This window comes from Eulemur rufifrons, chromosome 2 (genome assembly GCF_041146395.1).
Source record: "Eulemur rufifrons isolate Redbay chromosome 2, OSU_ERuf_1, whole genome shotgun sequence".
In the NCBI taxonomy this organism is placed as follows: domain Eukaryota; kingdom Metazoa; phylum Chordata; class Mammalia; order Primates; family Lemuridae; genus Eulemur; species Eulemur rufifrons.
In genome coordinates this window covers 33,084,787-33,107,726 of record NC_090984.1, presented here as the reverse complement: position 1 = coordinate 33,107,726, position 22,940 = coordinate 33,084,787, and the positions used below count along the sequence as shown (strand labels likewise).

General features: G+C 32.9%; 1 protein-coding gene across 4 annotated transcripts in view; it reads right to left on the bottom strand.

Annotated features, from left to right (window-relative positions):
* VPS13C (vacuolar protein sorting 13 homolog C) overlaps positions 1-22,940 on the bottom strand; it is a 163,929-nt gene that overhangs the window by 53,931 nt on the left and 87,058 nt on the right. For all 4 annotated transcript variants that reach the window (XM_069483234.1, XM_069483243.1, XM_069483250.1 and 1 more), the window contains 15 exons: positions 22,259-22,421; positions 20,364-20,480; positions 18,923-19,026; positions 18,325-18,492; positions 16,705-17,009; positions 15,614-15,761; positions 12,447-12,600; positions 11,497-11,609; positions 9,580-9,749; positions 8,064-8,308; positions 6,659-6,888; positions 5,354-5,446; positions 2,952-3,317; positions 2,488-2,574; positions 63-212 (listed from right to left, as the gene is read on the bottom strand). In XM_069483234.1, the coding sequence (XP_069339335.1) occupies positions 63-212; positions 2,488-2,574; positions 2,952-3,317; positions 5,354-5,446; positions 6,659-6,888; positions 8,064-8,308; positions 9,580-9,749; positions 11,497-11,609; positions 12,447-12,600; positions 15,614-15,761; positions 16,705-17,009; positions 18,325-18,492; positions 18,923-19,026; positions 20,364-20,480; positions 22,259-22,421 (2,613 nt within the window). The remainder of the gene's footprint in view (positions 1-62; positions 213-2,487; positions 2,575-2,951; positions 3,318-5,353; positions 5,447-6,658; positions 6,889-8,063; positions 8,309-9,579; positions 9,750-11,496; positions 11,610-12,446; positions 12,601-15,613; positions 15,762-16,704; positions 17,010-18,324; positions 18,493-18,922; positions 19,027-20,363; positions 20,481-22,258; positions 22,422-22,940) is intronic.

The following is a 22,940-nucleotide window of genomic DNA, read 5'->3' as shown; positions in this document are numbered from 1 at the left end:
AATACATATATGTTTCATTTTTAAATTCCACTTGAAATATTCCAATCAAGAATCAAACATACTTTTGCTAAATTGTTGAAAACATTAAGACAACTTTTGGATATTGTTATATTCATTGTATCTCTTGAAGAAATACCAATTGCCATTTGTGGCTCAGGAATAAAATCATCTCCTGGCATCAAACTTTTATCCTGGACTGGGTTCTTCTTTACCTATGAAGATAAATAATATAACAAGCTTATGAGCCAATTAATAATAAAATTAAAATACTTAATAAAGTTCTCCTAAACTGGTCACTTTATAATCTCAAAAGTCTCATTTCCAAAAATATTCAGTGCTTCACTTTGATATCATACAGATCAGCATTCTTTCTTTCAGTGCATAGTCTATGCATGGGTTCAGAATTGTGCCATGAAAGTACTCAAAGTTAGCTAAAATAGCCGTCTCTTTTGCATTCCCCAAAGCATAGCTATATTTATTCACTACTGCCTAACTAGTGATTATGTATTGATGAGCAATCTAAGATGACTCTGAAGTCTAAACTGAACCATACTGAGATCTGAAGAGACATTTCTCAAAAGAAGACAATACAAATGGCCAACAGGTATATGAAAAAATGTTCAACATCATTAGTTATCAGACAAATGCAAATCAAAACTATAATGAGATATCATCTCACCCCAGTTAAAATGGCTTTTATCAAAAAGACAGGCAATAACAAATGCTGGCAAGGATGTGGAGAAAGGGGAACCCTTGAACACTGTCGGGAAGAATGTAAATAAGCACAACCACTATGGAGAAGGGTATGGAGGTTCCTCAAAAAATGAGAAACAGAACTACCATATGAACCAGCAACCCCACTGTTCGGTATATATCCAAAGGAGGGAAAATCAAAAAGATATATGCACTCCCATGTTTACTGCAGCACTATTCACAATAGTCAAGATGTTGTCAATGTTCATCAATGGATGAATGGATAAAGAAATTGTGGTACATACACACCATAGAATATTATATGGCCACAAAAACGAAATGAATCCTGCCATTTGCAATAACATGGATTGGAACTGGAGAACATTATTTTAAGTGAAATAAACCAAGCACAGAAAGACAAATCTTGCATGTTCTCACTCATATGTGGGAGCTAAATATTAAAAACAATGGATTGCATGGAGATAGCAGAATGACAGTTACCAGAGGCTGGGAAGGATGGGGGAGGAGGGGATAATGTGGGGATGGTTAGTAGGTGCAAATATATAGATAGTTAGTTAGAATGAACCACATTTCATAGCACAACAAAGAGACTATAATCAACAATAAGTTCATATATACTTTAAAATAACTAAAAGAGTAGAATTGGAGTGCTCCTAACACAAATGTTAAATACCTGAGGCAATGGAAAGCCCCATTACCCTGATTAGACTAATTCACATTGTATGCCACATTGTATCAAAATATCAAATGTACCCTATAAAGATAAACAACTATTATGTATCCATAACAACTAAAAATTTTAAAAGACTGAAAAAATATATAAATAAATTGATCCTTATTGGAGTTACTGTCTGGAAATCAGTTTTTTTCCTTCTACTTTTTAGCAATAACACCTACAAATAAGTATTATAATAAGCTTTCAACTAGCCATCAGATTCCATCAGTTTTTGTTCTAATAGCATTTCAAGAGCTTTGTAAAACATTCTTTGTTAGCCTCCCTATGTCAGAAAGAGCTAGGTCAGAATATTACTTCCACTTTACTAAGACTATTACTTCTACTTTACTTGGGACACAGGTTAAGTGACTCCTCTTTAACAAAAAAATCTGTGGAGTCAATTTCAGTGCCTGACTCCTCAGTCCGGCTGCCCTAGAGAGGCGTGCTGTGACAATTTACTCACACTTTCCCATTAATCTGAAAAAATGCACTTCAGTATCTAGAATTCTGAAGTATTCTCAAGAAATACCATAAAACAATAACATAAAAGAGTTCACGAACTATAAGAACAGTTCTCAAATATTCTGGTCTCACCTTAAAAATCACCAAGTAACCTAAAGAGCTTCATTTATGTGTTGAATCTACCAATACACACTCTATTAGAAATTAAAATTGAGAACATTTTTAATATTCATTTTAAGTAAAACTTATATGTTAATATAAATAAGATGTTTAATAAAAAATCCTATTTAAAAATATAGTGAAAGGAGGGGCATATGAAAATCTCTTTAGTGCCTGCCCTAAGAGAAGACAGATAAATTCTCATTTCTGCTCTGCATTCAATATGTTTCAATATTGCATTCACACAGTCTCTGGAAAACTCCACTGTATGCTCATGAGAGATATATAACGTCTGAGTATTACTATGACAAGAGTTTTTTGATCTCATAGATCCCCTTCAAGGATCCTGGCTCACATCCCGAGAGTCACTGAATTAAAAAATATTAATGGATATGCATGGTATCACTGTATACAAAGATATGTTGAGATTTCCTTACATCAAGCCTTAAATTCCATTGTCTCTTCCCTTCTACTCTCTCAATCAGTGGCTCCCAGACAGCATGGATCTCATTGTAATAGTGAACCTGGAAAGGCACAAAATTATAATAAGCAAATCTTTCAACTTTAATCACATATTTCTGTAACCAGTAGGAAAAAATATTAGGTAATTAATATGTCATAACCATCTTAAAAACCCACCTAAACACACAAACAATATACAGAGTGTATTTCCTTTATTCTCTTAACTTTACTACCATGAACAAATTATTCTGCAAAAGAATCTTTAAAAACTAATTACCAGAAAATAACACTATACATCAACAAATCAAATGTTAGAATATATTATCTATTCACATATATACTTTCAGTGGGCATGCACAAACGAGAAGAGCTCATATCTTAATTCTGTAATTATACTTTCAAAAAGTTGGCTCTGAAGATATTAATGATGTGGCCATACCTCTAGTGTCATATCAGCAGCAGCAACCATTAGGGAAGTCCAATTTTTAGTATTTCCTGAAAACCTAGATTCTGCCAATAATAAGGGGACAGTTCGATGCCCAAGGCCACATTCTAAGGTAACTTGAATTGACTCCACAACAACAGCACAATTTTCCTCTATCAATGGACGCTGGACGTCTTGGAAATTTTCTGTTATTTCTGTTGCCGTGTCAACACCAAGAAACCAAGAGTTATAATCATTAATCGACTTGACACCCCAAAGATTTTCCATTTCCTTAGATGTATCTTTAGATTCATCATCTTTTGTCTTTGGTGACATAGCAGCCATGATTGTCATCACAGTATTAAGAATTATGGGTGAAATCTTTAAAAAAGAAAGCAGAAAAATATTTAAAATAAATTATTTCCCTGATGAGAAGAAATAATATATACATGATAAAAAAGTTAAAAAGTAACTCATTAAAAATTTAAGTATATCAAATTCATAACTAAGAAAAACAAGAGAAAACACACAGAATCATGTGTAAAGTCAACTAGCCACATATCAATGATTTCTGCTCAGGTTACCTAAATTTAAGTAACCAAGGTTATATGTCAATAGTCAAAAACCTAAAATTAAACCAATCACTTCAGAGCAAAGTAGTGTTAGGTGAACAGACAAATGTAGACTGAAAATGAAAAATTCAGTTACACATCAACCGCATTAAGTAAACCAAAGTGTGTGCTCCTCATCAAGATACACACAGCTGGGCTTCCATTTGTCTTATTGAAACAGGAAGGCTGTAAATCATGCATCTCCTTGACTTACCACACAATCTGCAAATTCTACCTCTTATTATCTTTGGATAGTAGCTTTGCTCACTCTCCTCATTCCTATCACTGTAACTTTGTTCTACACTGATGATATCTTCCATGTCTAGTCAGCACTCTCTCAGCCAACCCTCCAAACTGCCAGCAGCATAATTTTCTAAAACCTAAATCTGGGCATGGCATTCCATGTTTACAATCTTCAGCAACTTCCCATAACTTTGATAAAATTCAAACTCTCTTTAGCTTAGTGTATAGAGCTCTTTATGGCCTAGTGCCTATTCAATCAGCTACCCAGAACTCCCTAAAGTTTAAGCAATCCTGGGTTAAATAAGTTAAATGTATTTCTTTATTGTTTACTTCTCATAATTCTTACTTAATATGCTAAGGAGATAAAATTATATCACCAAATGGAGGATGTAGTCTGCATTGCTTTCCTAACTTGTCAACTATTTGTTTTTCCTTGACTTATTAATATCACTGATAATTAATGCTCCCAGTCCTACAACTCCACCACACCATTCTCTCCAGCCATATGGGACCACCCCTCTAAGTCCTTCAAGAATTTTTTCACACCTCTGCCTTTGTGCATATTGCCATTTCTGTCTGGAGAGCCCTTCCCTTCCCTGTCCATCTACTTTCACTGGACTCTCAAAATACAGTTCAAGTAGTCCTGTCAAGTAGCTGCTTCCAGACAGCTTTCCCTGATGTCCTGGTCTGAATTAAAGGCGCCTTGCCTATGCTACCAACTGTACTCTGTGCATGCCTCTAGCCTCTAGCACTGAAAGCTATAATCACTGATTTACTTCTTTCTTCAACATAGGTCATTAAGTTTTTTGAAGGCAAGGACCATCTATACCCAATGTCTTGTACAGGACATTTTTTATACACAGTAAAAGCTCAAAGCTTCCAACCTAGTGCCTTAGAGAAAATACATGCAAATTCAAGTTTTCCCTCTATTTACTACTCTATATCTTTAAAAAATAAATCCATTAATAAAACATGATCTAACCACTTCCAGTATTTTAAAATATTGAGAAAAAACTACATTGCTATTTACATGGTACTTCAATTCCCTTTTTTATTGAGACAAGAGTCTCACTCTCACCCTAGGCAGAGTGCAGTGGTGTCATCACAGCTCACTGCAGCCTCCAACTCCTGGGCTCAGCCTCCCGAGTAGCTGGGACTACAGGTGCACGCTACTAACACCCAACTAATTTTTCTATTTTTAGTAGAGAAGGGATCTCATTCTTGGTCAGGCTGGTCTCGAACTCCTAAGTTCAAGCAATCCTCCTGCCTTAGCCTGCCAGAGTACTAGGATTACAAGCATGAGCCACCACGCCTGGCCTACATGGTACTTCAAAAGAAATGAGTTTGAGCCATAGTTCAGTCACCACTGGTCATGACCATATAAGTAAAGCTACTACCATTATTGATATTAACCACCTCATTTTTGTGTCCTTTGGACAGAGAGAGAAATCGATTTCAGCTTGACTTATGAGAGAGGTCAAAAGATACTATGTCAAGTAACTGCAAATGTACAATATTGTTAGAAGAATAAGAATTAACTCAAATAATATGACAGGCACTAACCTTAATTATAAATTCTTTAACCATAATATTTATGTTTTGTTTTCCTGAAGCCCATGTACATTTTTCCATAAATAAAGAGCATGGCTGCAAGACCTAGAAACAAATAAATGAAATTTACATTTCTTTAAGTAATAGATCCATTATATATGTTATACACACAAGAACCATGTCTTAAATTGGGATCTTATTAACTATATAGTCTACTACTAAAAGCAAAAAGACATTAAATTAGCTGAAAATCTCTTGTGAGGGCTCTTCTGAGCTGTGATAAATCTGCAAACACTATTAAAGGAATTTAAGCAGTTCTGATGAATCTCTTCTTGCCAAATCCTTAAGTAATGACAAACATTTACTATCAGAAGTTTAAAATGTTTCCTTTTGCTAAGATATTTTTAAAATGATGCCCTCTGTAAAATATGTTTTTGAAATATCTACAAAAATGATCTAAAGACTACAGTAAGGCAGGTAATGAGCAGTTTCCAGATGATTAACAGGTCAGTGTTGAATATCATATAAGGTCCTTATTAGAATAAATTTCAAATCTTCAAAGTAGATGGATATATCATTAAAGATATAAATTAAATAACCTTGCAGCTTAACTGTATAGGGTAATTAGTTTTACATAACTGTCATTTTTTAAAAATTAGGATGAGCTTTTAATGGAATAATTAATATAAGCTTTCTGTGACATGTCAAAAGATGGTCCTATCAAAGAATATTTCACAATAAAGTATAGATGAAGCCTAGCACTGCATTTCTTTATGCAAGTCACTTTGCCCACAAATTTTTACCGCTGCAAATGAGTCACATAATATAATGAGCCTCTTACAATGAAATTATTGATATTAAAAAATAATTGCTATGGTAATTAAATTAATTGACTAAAATCATATTTTTCAATAATATGAAAACATAATTGAAATTAACTTTTAATAATAGCAGAATACATCTCTTTTGGTCACATGACTCTAATTTTTTCATTCTAAGCTTAAATATTCACTCATTAGATATACTATGGTGAACAAAAGAAACAGCTGAAAAAGATAATTGATTTGTACTAAAATTCAAATACTTTTCAATAGAAGATAGTACAAGAAAACAAAACCAATCTGGAGGTAGTCCCCAGTTCTGTCCCCATGGCTAAGTCATTTAATATGTTTGGAACTCAACATCCTTATCTGTAAAACCCCAAGTTTGTAATAAATAATGGCCAAGGTTCTGTAGAGCTCTCATATTCTAGGATTCTAAGAATCAACCATCTCTGCCATTCTTCACTCCAAGATTAGGATGCAAGGTAATTCTTACTGTGGTAATGTTTTTCCCTCTCTTTTCTCTGAGAAAAGGGCAAGCGAGCACTTTCAGATCTCTCACAGAAGCTTCCATCATCTGCTCGAGTTTGGATGTTGATAGAGAGAGGTTACACTGGAATGAGGCTGTCAGGGCAGGAGCATCAGCCTTGGTCAGGTTGGCCACAAATACCACTTCTGGGTCTGTAACTGTGGCCTTTAAAGTCATGTTTGGTCTTACAGAATCATCTGAAGAAACAAAACAGGAACCAAATAAGTTTCAAGTTAATCTTGTCACTTGACTACATGTTATCTACAAGTTGCTATGTTGTTTTAAATATTTTGCTATAATGAACATGGTGAAATTAATGATATATTAATTAGGTATTAATATTATTATTACTATTAATAATACTGAGGAAATAATTATTAACAAATGCTGACTGTGCAAGATAATGCAATCTGATCCCTGTCCCAAGAAGATCATTACCACTTTGACCTAGCAGGAATAATCTTGTTTTGAAGTTCTTTTTGTCAAAATTAAGATGTGTGTGTATTTATATACATACATGCATATATGTAATGTTATGCTGCAGGGGCAAGGAGGAGAAAACTGGAGAAGGGAATATCAGGAAGAGGAAAAGAGACCCTGATAAGCAGACAGACTACTGTTACATGTTTACTTTGATTTCATCCAAAGTTCATAGTCAATGTCATGTAATCTATAGTATAAATATATTCAAGGCATGTATGAATAGAGATATCAGATATGATCACTGTTTAAGAAACATTAAAAGTAATAAAAATACAACATTCTTACTTTGCCAGTAAATGTCAGTTTTCCAATTTTGCTGAGTTATATATTCGAAAAATGCCTAACCTTAGACAATTATAATTTAACATAAAAAAAAAAATCACTGATCTACTTGGTAATGCTGGAATAAAAGAAATATAGAACTAAAGTGGCTTCAGGGTACACCTAGACCAGACATTTGCAAACTATTCCACATAGTTTAGGCAGTTGAGGTGATATCCAGGGGAGTACGATGTCCCCACCTGCTTTTACATTTCAGTTGCTCTTCAGTGTGCTAGAATTTTCAAAATGTTTTCTTTGAAAAGAAGTTTCCCCTCCTGTAAAACAGGATGTCAACCACTGACCCAGATTAACTACTTCTATTTCTGGATGAGTAAAGAAACGTTAATGACACAGTTGGAACCAGAGCAGAATTTCCTGGCCCCTAAACCAATTTCTACTGCATCTGTCTCTTAAAAACGTTTGTGTACTACAGTTTTTATATATAACATGTTTAAATCTGAAAGGAAAACTCATTTTGCATTCTTAAATTCTCATTTCTTTTTTTTTCTTTTTGTAACTTTTGTTAAAATATTCAAGTTGTCATCTATAACAGATAAATTCTGCTAACCTTTCTCTGTCTTAACTTTCCCTGTGACAGTCTGTCTTGGAATCTGTGTTTCTTTTGCCATATTTTCTGGACTCTGAGGCACAGCTTTGATAAAGAAATCTGCCACGATCATCAGAAATTCCACACTGGCACATACATACAGCTTGTAAAGAACAGCATCAATGTGACTTCCATTTTTGTCTTGTTTGTAACTTATATCAATCATAGAACTGTTGTTATCTTGGTCATTCTTTTTGTCAATCATTCTGAAAAAAATATATACCATTCATTATTTTATTTCTGCTAAAATAATTAAAAAGATTAAAATTTTCCTATATAACTCAATAATCTTTCTTTTAACTTTCAGTTTGTCATCTAAATAGAAAACAGGTCAGTGTTAAATGGATCTAATTACCCATTAGCAACCAAGACATGGTCTCCTAATCTCCAAAGCCAAGACCCACATTATTAAGCAATTACAGAATATTTTATAATTATAGTGCAATCCTAGAGAAACAAACCAATGATGCTGTAAAGGAATTTGAGCAATTAACAAAACACATCAATGTGGTCACACAAAATGTAATCTCATATTACTTTATGAGATATAACCTCCCCTGGAGGAATTTATCTCCAAATATTATTCTATAAAATTTGAATCCAAAAGTATTCAATGCAACTAAAATCAGCAAGCATTTTTCAAGTGTCCCCAGTGATAATTCCCCTGTAGCCTCACATGTGCTGGAGAGAGCCTGCTACCAAAGAGATGATGGCACTTATCACCCTTGCCTAAAGAGCTATGACAGCTACCCCAGACATGAAATTTGCAAACTGGAAAAGCTAGTTGCATGATGGCACTCTTTCCTCATTTATTGATCTTTCAGAAAAACAAAGGGCTCAGAAATATCTAGTATGTATTTAATGGAGTCCAAATTTAAGCAGCAACACAGTTCCCCCCCCCAAAAAAAAATCAAGTACAAAATATCATGTGTCTCATTAGAGAAAGAAATAAAAATGTAATTAAGCTATTGAAATTACACATTTCCCACTTTATAGGGGACTAATATAAATTACTCTTTCAAAAATAGGTTGATGACGTGAATATGCTAGAGATTCTATTTCTAGCAAAACTTTGAAAGAAATTTTGCAAAACTATTTTAAAAAGACATGAACAAAATAATAAGACAAAGGAAAGATCTATAACTTGAAGGCTTTTTAAAAAATTATTCTACTGGGGAGAATTTAGAAAAATATATTACTAACATATTATCCCATGCAGATTTAACTATTAAAACTGTTATATTCTCTTAGTTCCCATTTTTAAGACAGCATTCCCTTTTGTTTTAAAGTTCTCTTTAATGTAAACTTTAAAGCATCTGAATCTAATTATCACTACTTCTTGATGCAATTCAAATAAGGAAGTAAGACCAAAAGACAGAAATCTCTTTTGATGATTCCTAGCCTAGCAATGCCTGGTAGCAATGCCAGATCCCATGTCAACCTTAAATAATGTATTGCAAATTCAGAGCTGACAAACCTCGATGTTGCTCTCTCAATGCCTTCTCTGAGATCATCAAGGGTGCATGTCTTAAGTTTAACGCTGACATTCATTGAGCCATCCTTAAACATCTTCCCTGCGGAGGCCATAAAATGTAGTCTGAGTTCACCAAGCCGGAAAGTGTCATTGTGTAATGAAAGTTTGGACTCCTGTGGGATATTTTTCAAGCAAAAGAATCAGTTATCTTTAAATATTATGTAATTACTTTTAAACATATTACTTAATTCAGAGCTTAAAGGCAATCAATCTCACAAATTGTAAAAGTATGGGTGCTAAAAGACATAAATGGAATGGAGGATAATATGCATGTTTATGAGTATATATGTACATACAAATAAATACATATATGTGGTGCAAGTATTCAACAATGGTTAATTATATAAAAATTTATCTGATTTACAGTTCAATGCAAATAAAAATAGTCAGGAAAGATTTTTGTCAATCAATCAAACTAATAAATATTTCATGAGCTCTTCTGCAAAAACCACTGTGATATTAGAGACCAGGACATCAATAAAAGCGGTACTGGTGATGTGCAATCCCTAGGACACTGGTCAGAACTCCGTGCCTTTTCTCCCTCAAGACAGTAGGGTCAGAATGACATTAATACTGGCAAACTTTGAATGCCTTTAACTTATAAAAAATAGAAGTAATTCACAAACTTCTCTTCTGTACCCATTAATAGAAATGATCTCAGACACATCTACTGATCACAACATACTAATGTTTTACTGATCACAACATACTAATGTTTTCCTGATGTGGTTACTAATATGGTATCTTCATATAGACAATTTGGAGCAACTGAATTTTTTTCCATGAGATGAAATTCAAATAATATAACACTGAATGTTTTTAAGTAGATTGGGAAGTTGGAAATGGCTACAAGAAATTCATTTAGTAAACTGAACTTGTGCCAATATCTAGTATGGATGAAAGGAAAAAGAACCACAAACAAGGAAGCCATTGCAGGATTACAAGCATGAGCTAAGAAGAGTCTCAAATAAAGCAGCAGTGAGAATTGACAGAAAAGAAAACAATGTCATTCAAAGAAAAAACTGACAGTACTCAGTAACTACATGAAGAAGGAAGGTGAACAAAGAAGGAAGTAAAAGAAGATAGCAAAATTCTAAGGCTGAGGAACCAGGAGAACAATGGTACCTTAAGTGAAATGAAGAATGCATTTTACTGTTCACTTCCTACAAGGTCATTTTATGATGTTTTCATGAATATTAAACATTAGAAGTTAAGGCAGTTCATTGCAAAAATGACATATACTAGATCAAAACTCAATAGTAACAATGTATGAATATTGTATATTTTTTAGAAAATATGAAATATAAATGAACATATACAAATGGACTACAATAACAGATGATCAATACAGATTCATTATGACACAAAGCTTTAATTCAATTCTTTAGTTGGCATCCTTAATACATATTTACTACATGCAACATTTATTCAGTAAATATATAATTAATGCTTATATATCATGGGTAATCATGAATTTAAAAATAATCATCTAAAGCTCCAAACCCACTACTAAAGTATTCCTCTTAAATAGTTACATATATCTAGCTATGTAATAAAACTGTACATATAATTAAACACTCATATATAAAATTCCTGTGTTAATGATCAATCAAAATGTGTTTTTGTGCTGATGTTACTTGGAAAGAAATAAAACTCTCAGTGATTTTCCTTAGGCTTGTAAGATTAAAAACACTAACAAAGTAAAGACAGAGGGCAGGATCAGTGCATATTCTACAGGCCAAATAGAATTTTACAGATATTAACATTTTTACTGATAGTCACATCAAAAAAAGTCAATATTCTAACGCTGAATGTAAAGAAATAAGAATTTATTTTTAACTATAGAAATTTACTACATACCTGGTTGACATCATTGTTATAAAGAATAATGGAAAGTGATTCAAAGTGAAAGTCAAATTGGAGAGTGACATTCTGGTCCACAGAAGGTTTTGAGTCTGTCAAATCTTCATGTTCTGATGGTTCAAACATAAATATGAAAATTAAAAAGCTTTTAGTAGGCATGTGATTTTAAGTAAAGCTGTTACTATGCAAGAATACCTTTCTCGTAGTTCACTCATCTGAATTTGATATGCGATACCAAGGTCCTTTTCTCTCTTAATTCTTGGGATCTTGCTACGCTGCATGCCTAGTCTGACTTTTCTCTTAAGTTATACCACCTCAGTGCCTAGTGAATTCAGCAAATTTAGCTTTCATAAGTAAACAGTAAATAAGCATCATGCAAGCAACAAGTGCACAGTTACTATTCTTGCATAGTAACAGCTTTACTTATTTGGCTGTACTGGAGAATTATGCAGTCAGATACATAAAACAAAATTTCAGATCATCAAAATTGAACCTATTGAAAGCACTGAACCTTTTGAATTCAGTCATTTTAAAATAGAAGGTTTCTTCTTACTTTCTCAAACAGATTATGTGAAATGTTATTTCACTCGTTTTTTCATCATTTAAAGTCATAGACATTGAATATCATGTGTGTTATTAGACTGTAAAGAGGTTAATATTTTCATGGCTAAAAACAGATGATATCCTTATAACAAATAGTCTCAGGCTGCTATGTCTTTATGATGCTGGTACCAGCTCCCTCCTTCCCTGGGACCTTCAAGAGGCAGTCCCAGCCCCAGAAGATTTTCCACAGTAAACAGTACAATACTGAATCAGTTCACACCATATTACATTCGACCAAAAAAAAAAAAAAAAAAAAACCCCACAACAAAACACCACTAAATATAAATGACATTAATACTAAGTTTTTTCCATAATAAAAGCAAACCATCTTCATTGATTTGTACCTTTGAGGTGGTCAAGTCCACTTGGGACATCTACTTTTCTCACTCTCATAGCTTCCTGTACAGGCTGTGTAGGGCTTGGCTGTGAAGAAGCTTCTCCAAGATTTTCTAGCAAAATTTTCATTAAAGTTGTCAAGTCATCTTGACTGAGAGCAACCTATTAACAGAAACCACCAATAATTTGTTAACATAAAGTAATAAAAAATACAGACTATCATACTTTTGTGTCAATTTATGGTTTCTCAAATTAACTAACTGTTCGTCTGTTTTAAAGAGAGAGAGTAAGAGAGAGAACCACAAACACCAGGCTAGACGCATTTCACCTCATCTAAGGTGTGTAAGCACACTGCTGCTTCCACCCATATCCAAGCCCCCTCTGGCACTCTAACACTCTCCCTGCCTTATCTGTTACTATGCCATCCTGTTCCTGGACCTGTGTCTCTCTCCCCTTTCCCTATCTTCCCATCTCCATTCTGCCTCTCTCTCTTCTCACCCAGTACTAGTTCCTTCTTCTACATTATTTACTTCCCTCCAAACTCAATACAGGAAGAATGCTGCTCAGTTTCTGATCTCTACCAAAAAATAAAAAGATTCTCTCCTGATATGTACCTCTTCATCTCAGTACATACGCATCTGGACATACATAAAACATTTGTTAAACTTATCAAGAATAACACCTCTTAAACAATAACAAATGCATCTATAAAGAATTTTTAGAAACCAAGAAAACTAATCAGGAAGACAGTATCTTCTTCATCTCTACCTTTATAGTAGAGTATGTAGAGCAAAAAGAAAAGAAAGCTAGAGATTTTGCATCAGGAAGATCTGTATTAGCTCTACCACTTTCAAGTTGTGTTGTTGGCCAAGTTTCTTAGTCTCCTTAACTCAAATTTCATAACCTTTAAAATAGGGAATAATACTATCTTCCTCATGTGTGGCTGCAGAACAACGTGAAGCAACTAGAACTAACGAAGCTGTTACTGGTTGCTAAGATCCATTAAATCAGTACTTTCTTTGAAGGCTCTTATTGTTCTACCTTTTGTAAATTTCCCCTACATTTACAGTGGTCCAAAAGGCCTGTCTCAAGCACTTACACACAAATTCACACAAGCATGCATGTACAGCAAATCACCTGTGAAGGCCACAGTACCCTGTGCCTCCCAAATTAGGTCCCTATCACCAGGGAAATTGCCTGGTTCCCAGCCTAAATGAAAATAGAGAGATACTTTAGCACAAGACAGGGACCAGAGATTTCCTGTTTGTCCCAAGCCCTAGTCCTCAAATAACAGGTGTAACTTTAACTCCTTGTAACTTCCTTGTGTGTCCATTCCCACTGGTGATACCAACCAAGATACCACAGCTGCCTGAACAGCAGCTAACTTCACCACCTCCTTCAGTTTGCTGTGGGTAAAAAGAGCAACTGTATTATATATTATATTCACCCTCGATAAGTCTGAAGGACAATTTTGAAAGATAGCCCCCACTGTCAAACTGATTTACCCAAAACAACTTGTTGGTGTCATCTTCCTGATGCCCTTTCTTAGTTGCACCCCAAACCCAGGAAAATTATACAGACTATGACCAAAGATGGGGTGTTTACAGAGGCCTGGATCACTGACAAGTTAGGCAGCCTTATTCCCTATGGCTACACTCTTGAGTTAATAAAGGTTCTTATGGTGAAAGTAAAGATCATATTTCGATGCTAAACTATCAGACCTGTTATTTTTTTCTTGTTTCTTTTGAAATACTTCAAGCATAAAGAAAAAGGATAGAGAATACTATAATTAATCCTCCTCTGTCAATCTACCACCTAGCTTTGTCAAGTCTTAAGTTGCTATATTCCTTCAGATCTCATTTCCCCATGATATATATGGCTGAAGCCCCGTGTGTACCTGAGACCCCACTTCCTTCTCCTTTTATCCCCAGAGAAAGACACTATCTTAGAGAATTATTATTCCCATGAATACTTGCTTACATTTACTACTATTGCATCTCTAAACAATATATATAGCATTATCTTGCCTGTTATAAAATTTGAAATAATATAGAACTGTACTAACATTTTGCAACTCACTTTTTTCATTTTTATGTTTAAGATATATCCATTTTGTTTCATATAGTTTTAGTCCATTCACTTTATCTGCTTTACAATGTGTATTACATAAATATACCATAATTTTATCCACACTCTGCTACTGACAAGCATTTTGGTTTTACTGTTGCTTTTAGCAAACACATAACCACATAATCTTTAAAAGGAAGAGTCAAATATTAGACCTGGAATCAAATCTCTTGGCAGCAAGGAAGAAATTAAGAAAAGTATCCATACTCCAGAAAACAGCCTACTCTATAAATACACCAAACAGACATAATTCAATAGTTCTTCCTCATGTAATATATACACTAGTGCATACAAACAGAAACCTTCATTTCCACAATAAGCTTCAATTTTAACTTCTTCCCTAGCAAAACTCTGCTCCTTTGACCCTTCTTGTTTATCTTTAGAACCAACTCTGAAATAATCACAGATATCAAAAACCACTAAACTAAATTTGTATTTGTTCTTCACACACTCTATTTGTTTTGTATGTCCTCCCCTCCCCCATCTCCTGCTGTTTGGCTTCAACAGTTTCACACATAGGCACACAAGAGTCACAAGACTCCTACACTTCTGTGACTATCTTTAACCAGTCTCACCTCCTCCTGTGAGCCGACCGGTAACCTGCTAACTACACTATTAAAAATACTGCTGTATTTATGCTTACCAAACAAATATATTTACCTATTCAAAATTATGTCCACTTTTCTACTTAAAAGAAAGCTTCTACACATTAAAAAACTAAGGTGCTTTGAATAGGTGGTCTCTGAACATCACTTTGCATTGTTTTACAATTTAACTGTGTTAAAACTTTAATATAATTTTCCAAAATTGAGAATAATATTTTCAGTAGACTCCAATAGGTTTTATCTCAAACCTCTTCATTTTAAATATCTAACTAAAATGAAATAAAGAAAAATGTGGGAAACAAGGATGATCTCATTTGCAGTTAACGAAGTTTTCTCTTTCAATGTACCATCACTTCTGATGTACACTAGAACTGTGTGTAGCACCTATGATCATGATAAAAGTCTATCAAACAATTATCATATATTTTATACTAGGTATTTACCTGCATAGGTTTCAGTTTTCCTTTTATCTCCATCCCAGGAATTTGCACATACCATGTTGCCGATAAATTTCTCTGTATGGACAAAAGCATGTTGACTGGTTTTAAAATTTCAATGTCATGTTGTGGAGAACCAGCTTGCAAAATAGTTCTAAAAGAAAAACAAGAATTTATTTATTTATTTGAAATTTACAGTTTTAAATGAGGACTATCATTAGTGTAACAGTTTCCACACAGCATTTTCATAAACACTAAAAGCTTCTATCAGAATTCTTTTAGAAGATACTTCCTTTCACAAATCAATCTGAATCAGAAATCAAGCTTATATGTAGAACTATCTAAAATAAAGCCTATATAACACTGATTTCAAAGACATAATTTTCATACAGTATGACCACTGCATTATTTTCTATTTTTCAAAAAGACTATTTGATAAAGCAACTAGTACAATGTCATACAAACATTACAGTCTCCTAAAACTGAACAATAAAGACAGTAATTGTATAATGAGCACTTAATGCTATTGGTACTTCCCAAACTCAAGGAGGGAAAAACTCACCAAATCTAAAAGTTAAATGAACATATGGTAATAGTCATTCTAGCTTGCCTGCCAACAACCATCTCCACAATCAAATAAGTACTCTTGCTATTCAACAGAGCCAACACTTTCCCATTGGATTCAATAATCCTTTAAATACCTCACTGAGAATTCCCAAATGTGACAAGGTCTGAAAATGAGAAATAAATCTTAAAATTTATTACATTTTAAGAAGTTTTCTCTCACCTACAGAAAAGGAAATAGCTATGTGCAAAGTGCGAAAAAAATTAAATTCAGTATTGAGTGAACCATAATTTTGTTAACAGGTAATTTTTATAAAATGGAAAAATTATCACATTATAAATTTAGTAAGACAAAATACAGATTCTATGAAGCACACTACTATTAACCACTGACCAAAAAACAGTGACCAAGGTTTCATAATTAGAAGAAATAAAGAATGAGAACCACAAATTACTCGAGTATTTTACACCTCAGACAAAAATGAAAACCCTATTTCTAACATGCAATACACAATTAAATTATATGTTTATACCTGGACAGCTTCAACTGAGTGAGCTGAATGTTCATTTTATCAACGACTGGGGGAAGAGAAAAATGTTCCATAGAAACCAAGCTAAATTTATTTTCAACTCTGATTAAACCCAAATCTGCTATAACAGCATTAGGTGATACTGAAGACTGAGGAATAACAATAACTGGTGCTTTCAAATTGATATCCATCAAAAGGCGGAAGCTTTTTTGAGCTAAATCTTTCATGCTGGAAGCAGCTCTTTCTGCAGCTTGGACTGTGGCTGCGCTCAAAGCTTCTTTAGTAGTTTGGAAATTGTTGAGGAAGTTCTGTTGGAAGAAATGAATATTTAGAGAGTTCTCCCAAAAAGGTATTTATTTTTAAAAGGAAACACTTTAAAAAGCATTTACTTGAAAAAGAAAAACTAAATAAAAGATGTAACATAAAAGAGATCTTATTTATTTATGATTATATGGAGAAAGTCTAAAATATACACTCTGAGCTATTAATAATAGCTAGATAACAATAACTTAAAATAGTTACTAAGAATAGCTATTAACTATAGCTATTAACAATAGCTACCCAGAGGTAACAATTACCTGTAGGAAGAAAAAGTTCTTTAAATTTCATTTTTTATATCTCTGAATTATTTTATTTTTATGGCAAATTTTTATAACAATTCTTTAATATTCTTTTTATTAATGAATGTTGGTCATTTTAAATTCAGATTTAAATGAAAGGAATGGAGGAGAGAGAGCACTGTACTTCTCCAAAAGTAGGTTCAATTCTGTACTGCTAGGACACAGGAATAAAGTTTACTCTTAGAAACTAAGGTTCTGCTGGCTTATTTCTAAAGATTTTTTTTAAATGTACTCACACATGAGGAAAGATGGTTAATTGTCAATGACCCTGTAATCATTAGTCAGAATCAAAGGTTCTTTATTTATACTTAGATGTACCTCATCTCAATTTCAACTAAAAACTGAAAGATGTTTCTCAATGAGGAAAAGAACATTCTTAGAAGCAATATTCTTAATGTTCATCTATTAATAATACAAAAGTAATTTACTCCTCCCTTTCTGGCTCCAAATAAATTACTATCTAAAAAAGTGAACATGATGGTTTAAGTAGAAATTCTTGACTTGTAAGTTTTAATTAGCATTTCTGATAAGAAGTATAAGCAGATTTAAACTCTTCAGCCCATGACACTTAAATGGAAATAAATAACATTAGAAGAAAAGAATTTCATGGTCTTGTTGATCGCAATTATAAGCTGCAAGTTCCAGTATTAGTCTTTCGAATACCTGTCAGCTTCCTTAAAAAATTCTTTTAGCTAAATACTCTTAGGAGTATTTCATCAAACAAGTAACACTGAAAAGCCTAAATTAAAACATCAAAAAGTACTTTCAAAATACATAACTATGGAAATTTTAGAGAATGATAGTTTATATATTCAAAACAGTAATTTTAAAAACTCATTTGGTTAACCATCATATAAGGGATTTCCTTAACTATAACATTCTGTTCAGTATTTGGGCGTTTATCACACAACCCTGTCAATGATGATTTACATTATCTAGGTTCAGTTGTATAGGCAAAAATATTTCAGCCTCAGTAAGAAATACATCTAAACAATAAACTTACCAAAAGAGACATGAAGAACTTATGAACATAAACAATCTGAATACAGCCCACTTTGAAACTAAGTTTGCCATCCACTTTAGACATATCAGCATAGGCCGCTCCTTCTGTGGCGTCAGGATAAAGGGTCAGTTGGAACCTAAAGACTTCATCTCCCAAAATAGAGACAGCCTAAAAGTATTAGATTAACATGTTATTGTATCAAAAGAGCTGTACAGGCCTTATCAATGTATTATAAATAAGTTCCCTTATTACAAAATCCTTGATATATAAAGAAGCAATACATAAATTCAACCTTAAAAATTATTACTTAAAAATATTTTACTTGACAATAACTTTTCCTATTTCTATAAAAATCACTGATCAATTGAAATATCAATAACTTAACTGTTCAGAAATAACTTTTATAAATCACTGTGTACCAGGAGACCTAACCTATAAACAATGTGAAAGCAGACCATTACCATTTTCATCTCTAATCCCTAATAAAGTACCCGCCACATGACACACAACTAATAAATGTATTCTGAACAAATGAATGATAGCATCTCAAATCCAAGGAGCAAAATAAATGTCAACATAGAAATGTATTTTTAATTACCTTTTTGTGAATGGACAGCAAATCTACATTTGTAACTATGATATCCTTAAGTCTGGCAAACACATCAGTCTGCTTCGGCTTCACAGAAATAGAGGCATCCAATCCTAGGGGAAACATAACATTTACAAACTTTTCACCTAATCTAAGTGAACCAATTCAGTGATGTTTAAGTCCAGTAATATGCTGACAAGATATAGAGTAAATAAAAATTACCCATTACTAGACATATTAATGGTATCAACGTCCATGTATAAGATAACTAAGAAAGGTAATAATGCCTTTAAGGGATACAGGGATCTCCTACATAAAAGTTGTAGAAATTTCAAAACAAAACAAAACAAAAAAACACACACCAAATTTCAAAGACAATTAATCACATTTCTACAAACACAAATATCCTGTCCACTGGCAAGACCAGAAGTGGTCCTTTGGGAAGACATAATATTTGCTAAAACATCTATCTCACAAAAGTTTATTATATTATTAAAACTGATGCTCCAATAACTAAAAGTAAATGAATACCATTTGATAAATAAGTACTTTTATTTCTACAATAAATTGTATCTAGAACACAGTCTTCTAAGATTGCTCTCCAAAAAAATTTGTCATTCTCATAATTTCTAAGGGAATAATTATTTCTACAACTGCTCCTCAGTACATAGACAATAACTGAAGCTGAGACACAGTAACAAGCCTAAACCATTACCATGCCCCCTCATGAAATATATACAGTAATATGTGTTGAATGGAAGTGATTTTTTAACCTATTTAAAAACTGCTTACTATGTACCATGGACTTTTCTAAACATACATAAATGTGTAAATTTTACTTAATCCTCACAATAACCCCATGAATAATTATTAGTATCTCCATTTACAGAAGAGGACTAAGGTATAGAAAGGTAAATTAATTTGCTCAAGATCAGCCAGTGTCAGAGTCCAAACTTGAACCCTGGCAAGATGACTTTAGAATCTATGGTATAATCTAAACCATTACACCACATATAATATTTTGTTCTTGTATCAAGCTAATGATGGGAAAAGCTTACAAGATTTCTTTTAGAAACTTCCTTTCCTTGTGATATAGGCACAAAAGTCCACAGAAATAAGGATAATGACTTTGTTTTACTAAGTAAGATGTTACTATGTATCCATTTCTCAACTTAAAGTTATATTACTCTGAAAAATGCAGTCAGAACAATAAGAGATTAAAACAGATTTATTCTGCAATTTTTTAAATACATAAAGAATGTCTCAAGTCAGCAATGCATCATAACAAATTTAATTCTAGCATTTTAAGGTATACCTTTGAAAAGTTTGCATAAGTCTTCAATATAAGTAAACCAAAAGATGACTCATGGGAAATCTACCATGTACAAGCCAATTTTTCCTGGATGTTTATGTAAAGAAACAGAAATACCTACAAGGAATAATAACTTACCATGTATTTTAATATCTGCAATGTTACATTTCTGATCACAGACAAAGATATTAAATGCATTTAATTCAGCTGTGATTTTTAAATCAAACACATCCTGTTGAGAGGTGTTGCTAGATACTGAAAAGTAATAGAAACCCTGTGATTAGCAAATGGCAAAGATGATATAACACTCACAATAACCTCAAATCCACTAAAACAAAAGTACAGAATGTACTATGAGGAACCAAAAGGCCTCCATTAAGATACCATGTAATTAATATGGATTTTGAATCAATTTTCAAATGCCAATCAGACAAAAACTAGCATGTTCTCCTTCAAATTAAGAATAAAGGCAACTATTATTAATAGCACATTGAAAGTACAATTTACTACATGGAAACTTTACAGTAATTTTTCTTTTGTGAAAAAAGAAAACCCTCTATATTAGAATTCTATAAATCTGTTAGTCTAAAATTTTGATTCTGAACTCCTTTTCATAAATTAAAGATGAATAATCCATAAAAAACTGAAATAGTTTGATGATTAATAAAATACATATTATTTACTATGGCACTTACAGTTCATGTTATTAGCTACAAAACCAATTTCTCTAGATTATATCCTGTTGCTTCTAAAATAAATTCTATGAAAAATGAACAGTTTAAAAAGTAAAATTATTTTATAATGTACATGTATAAGAATCATAATCAAATGGATTCCCTAAATCTACTGTAGTCCAGGTCCTGATTGATAAATTTAGAGTACATTTTCCTAGCAATCTGTCTTGCCTGAAGCAAACAGACCCTTCTGATAATACTGCAAATGCATGAAGAGTATCAGTTCTTAGTTACCAATATGATGACAGGTTGTTTTTTCCCTTAATATTTATTGTAGCATAATCAAACCACTAAGACCAACTATACAGCTAAACTCGAAGACTGTTACTTTGGATTATATTATTTGTAGTTTATTGTGAGTTTAAACATGGCTTTTTCATTTATCTACTGTGTTGTGTTTGTATCATATATATTATATAAAGAAGAGGTGTTTCTAATGATATTATTTGTAAGGATATTAATATGACAAGTATATTAGAGGCAAAGAAGGTAAAACTCCTTTACTCTAGTATATAACAAAATTAGTGCTCTGTTGCACTGTTAAAAAAATCAGATCCTTGTATCAGAGCTAATAGTACTTCCACTTTTACACTAAAGATGCCAATAATGTAAATATAACTCAAAGTGGTAATGGTCTGAAAATTAAATTACTAGATGTTAAATATTTATATCATGTAATATGAAAGAAAAATAATTAAAATGATATTTGACTTAAAAACAGGCATATGTTCTTTATTCACTCAGGATACTTCATACTTAATATTTCATAGCACAAGTAATATACCAGAGGAACATGCACCCATATCTGTGTGTGATCTCAGTAACAGTTTTAGTTAGAAACGAAAGTTGAGTCTGTCTCTTCCATAAGATTCCTCCCTTCAGCTTCTCACAAAGCACTTCAAATTGTTGACCACTATACTTGACTAATAGAAACGGGCCTTTGTTAGTTACTATGTATGATTGTATCCATAATTTAACTTCTTTATCACTTTCATTGGACTGAAGACTGCAAAGAAACCTCAGCCCAGAGTATATTCAACTTCTATTTTACATAAAGGCAAGACAGTAAAATGAAATATAAATAATCAATATTAAACAAAGTTTATTTAAAATCCCCCATAAGCTGCTCTATAATCCCATAGAGATAACGTTTGCTTTCTTCTGAAACTAACCTAGTCTGTCAGAGCAGCAGTAATGTCAAGATGCTAAATATTTATCTTAGCTTGAAAAAAAATAAGTTATTATATGATTATTAAAGTTCAGATAGAAAGTATTAGACCATGACTCAAAAATTAATACCAGCTTTGCCAGTGATACTTCTGGACTCCCTCATGAGTGGTTTCAGCTCAGATTCCTTCTCAGAAGAGGACGGTCCAGAAGATGGAACAGCAGATGATAAAAAATCCATGAAGGAAAGTAAAGCTTCCAAATGAAGTACTAAGTCTAAAGATGAAAATGAAACCTAAGATAATGAACAATTAGAGAGGTAGATTTCAGCTACAATAGCGTTTTTATGTTACACTTCAACAGATACAAATAGCACAAGAATAGTTCAACGAAGAGCCTTTTTAAAATTTTTACTTTTTTAAGAAAGGAGTCACTATTACAATGTTAATCCTCACCACACAATAAACCAATGCTCTGCCCACTTGCAAGTATGACTACAATTCTAACCTCAACAGAACTTGATGAATTTTAAGCAAATAGGAAGTATTATCAGGCCTTAGGCCACACTTCAGATGGTTCCAAGACTGACTATGATACGCTCTCATGGACTGTGGGCAATGTCTATACTAGGCCATGCTTTATCTTTGTCCTTACTCTTACTCTAATCCTAATGCAAATACGTAATTCAAATGTTCAATGCTTCCATCAATATTAGGCCAAATAACCATAATGAACTAAAATAAACAAAATTCCCTTTAAGAGTATTATTTTTATACTTACCAAGTAATCATTAATTCATACCTGGGAAACAAAT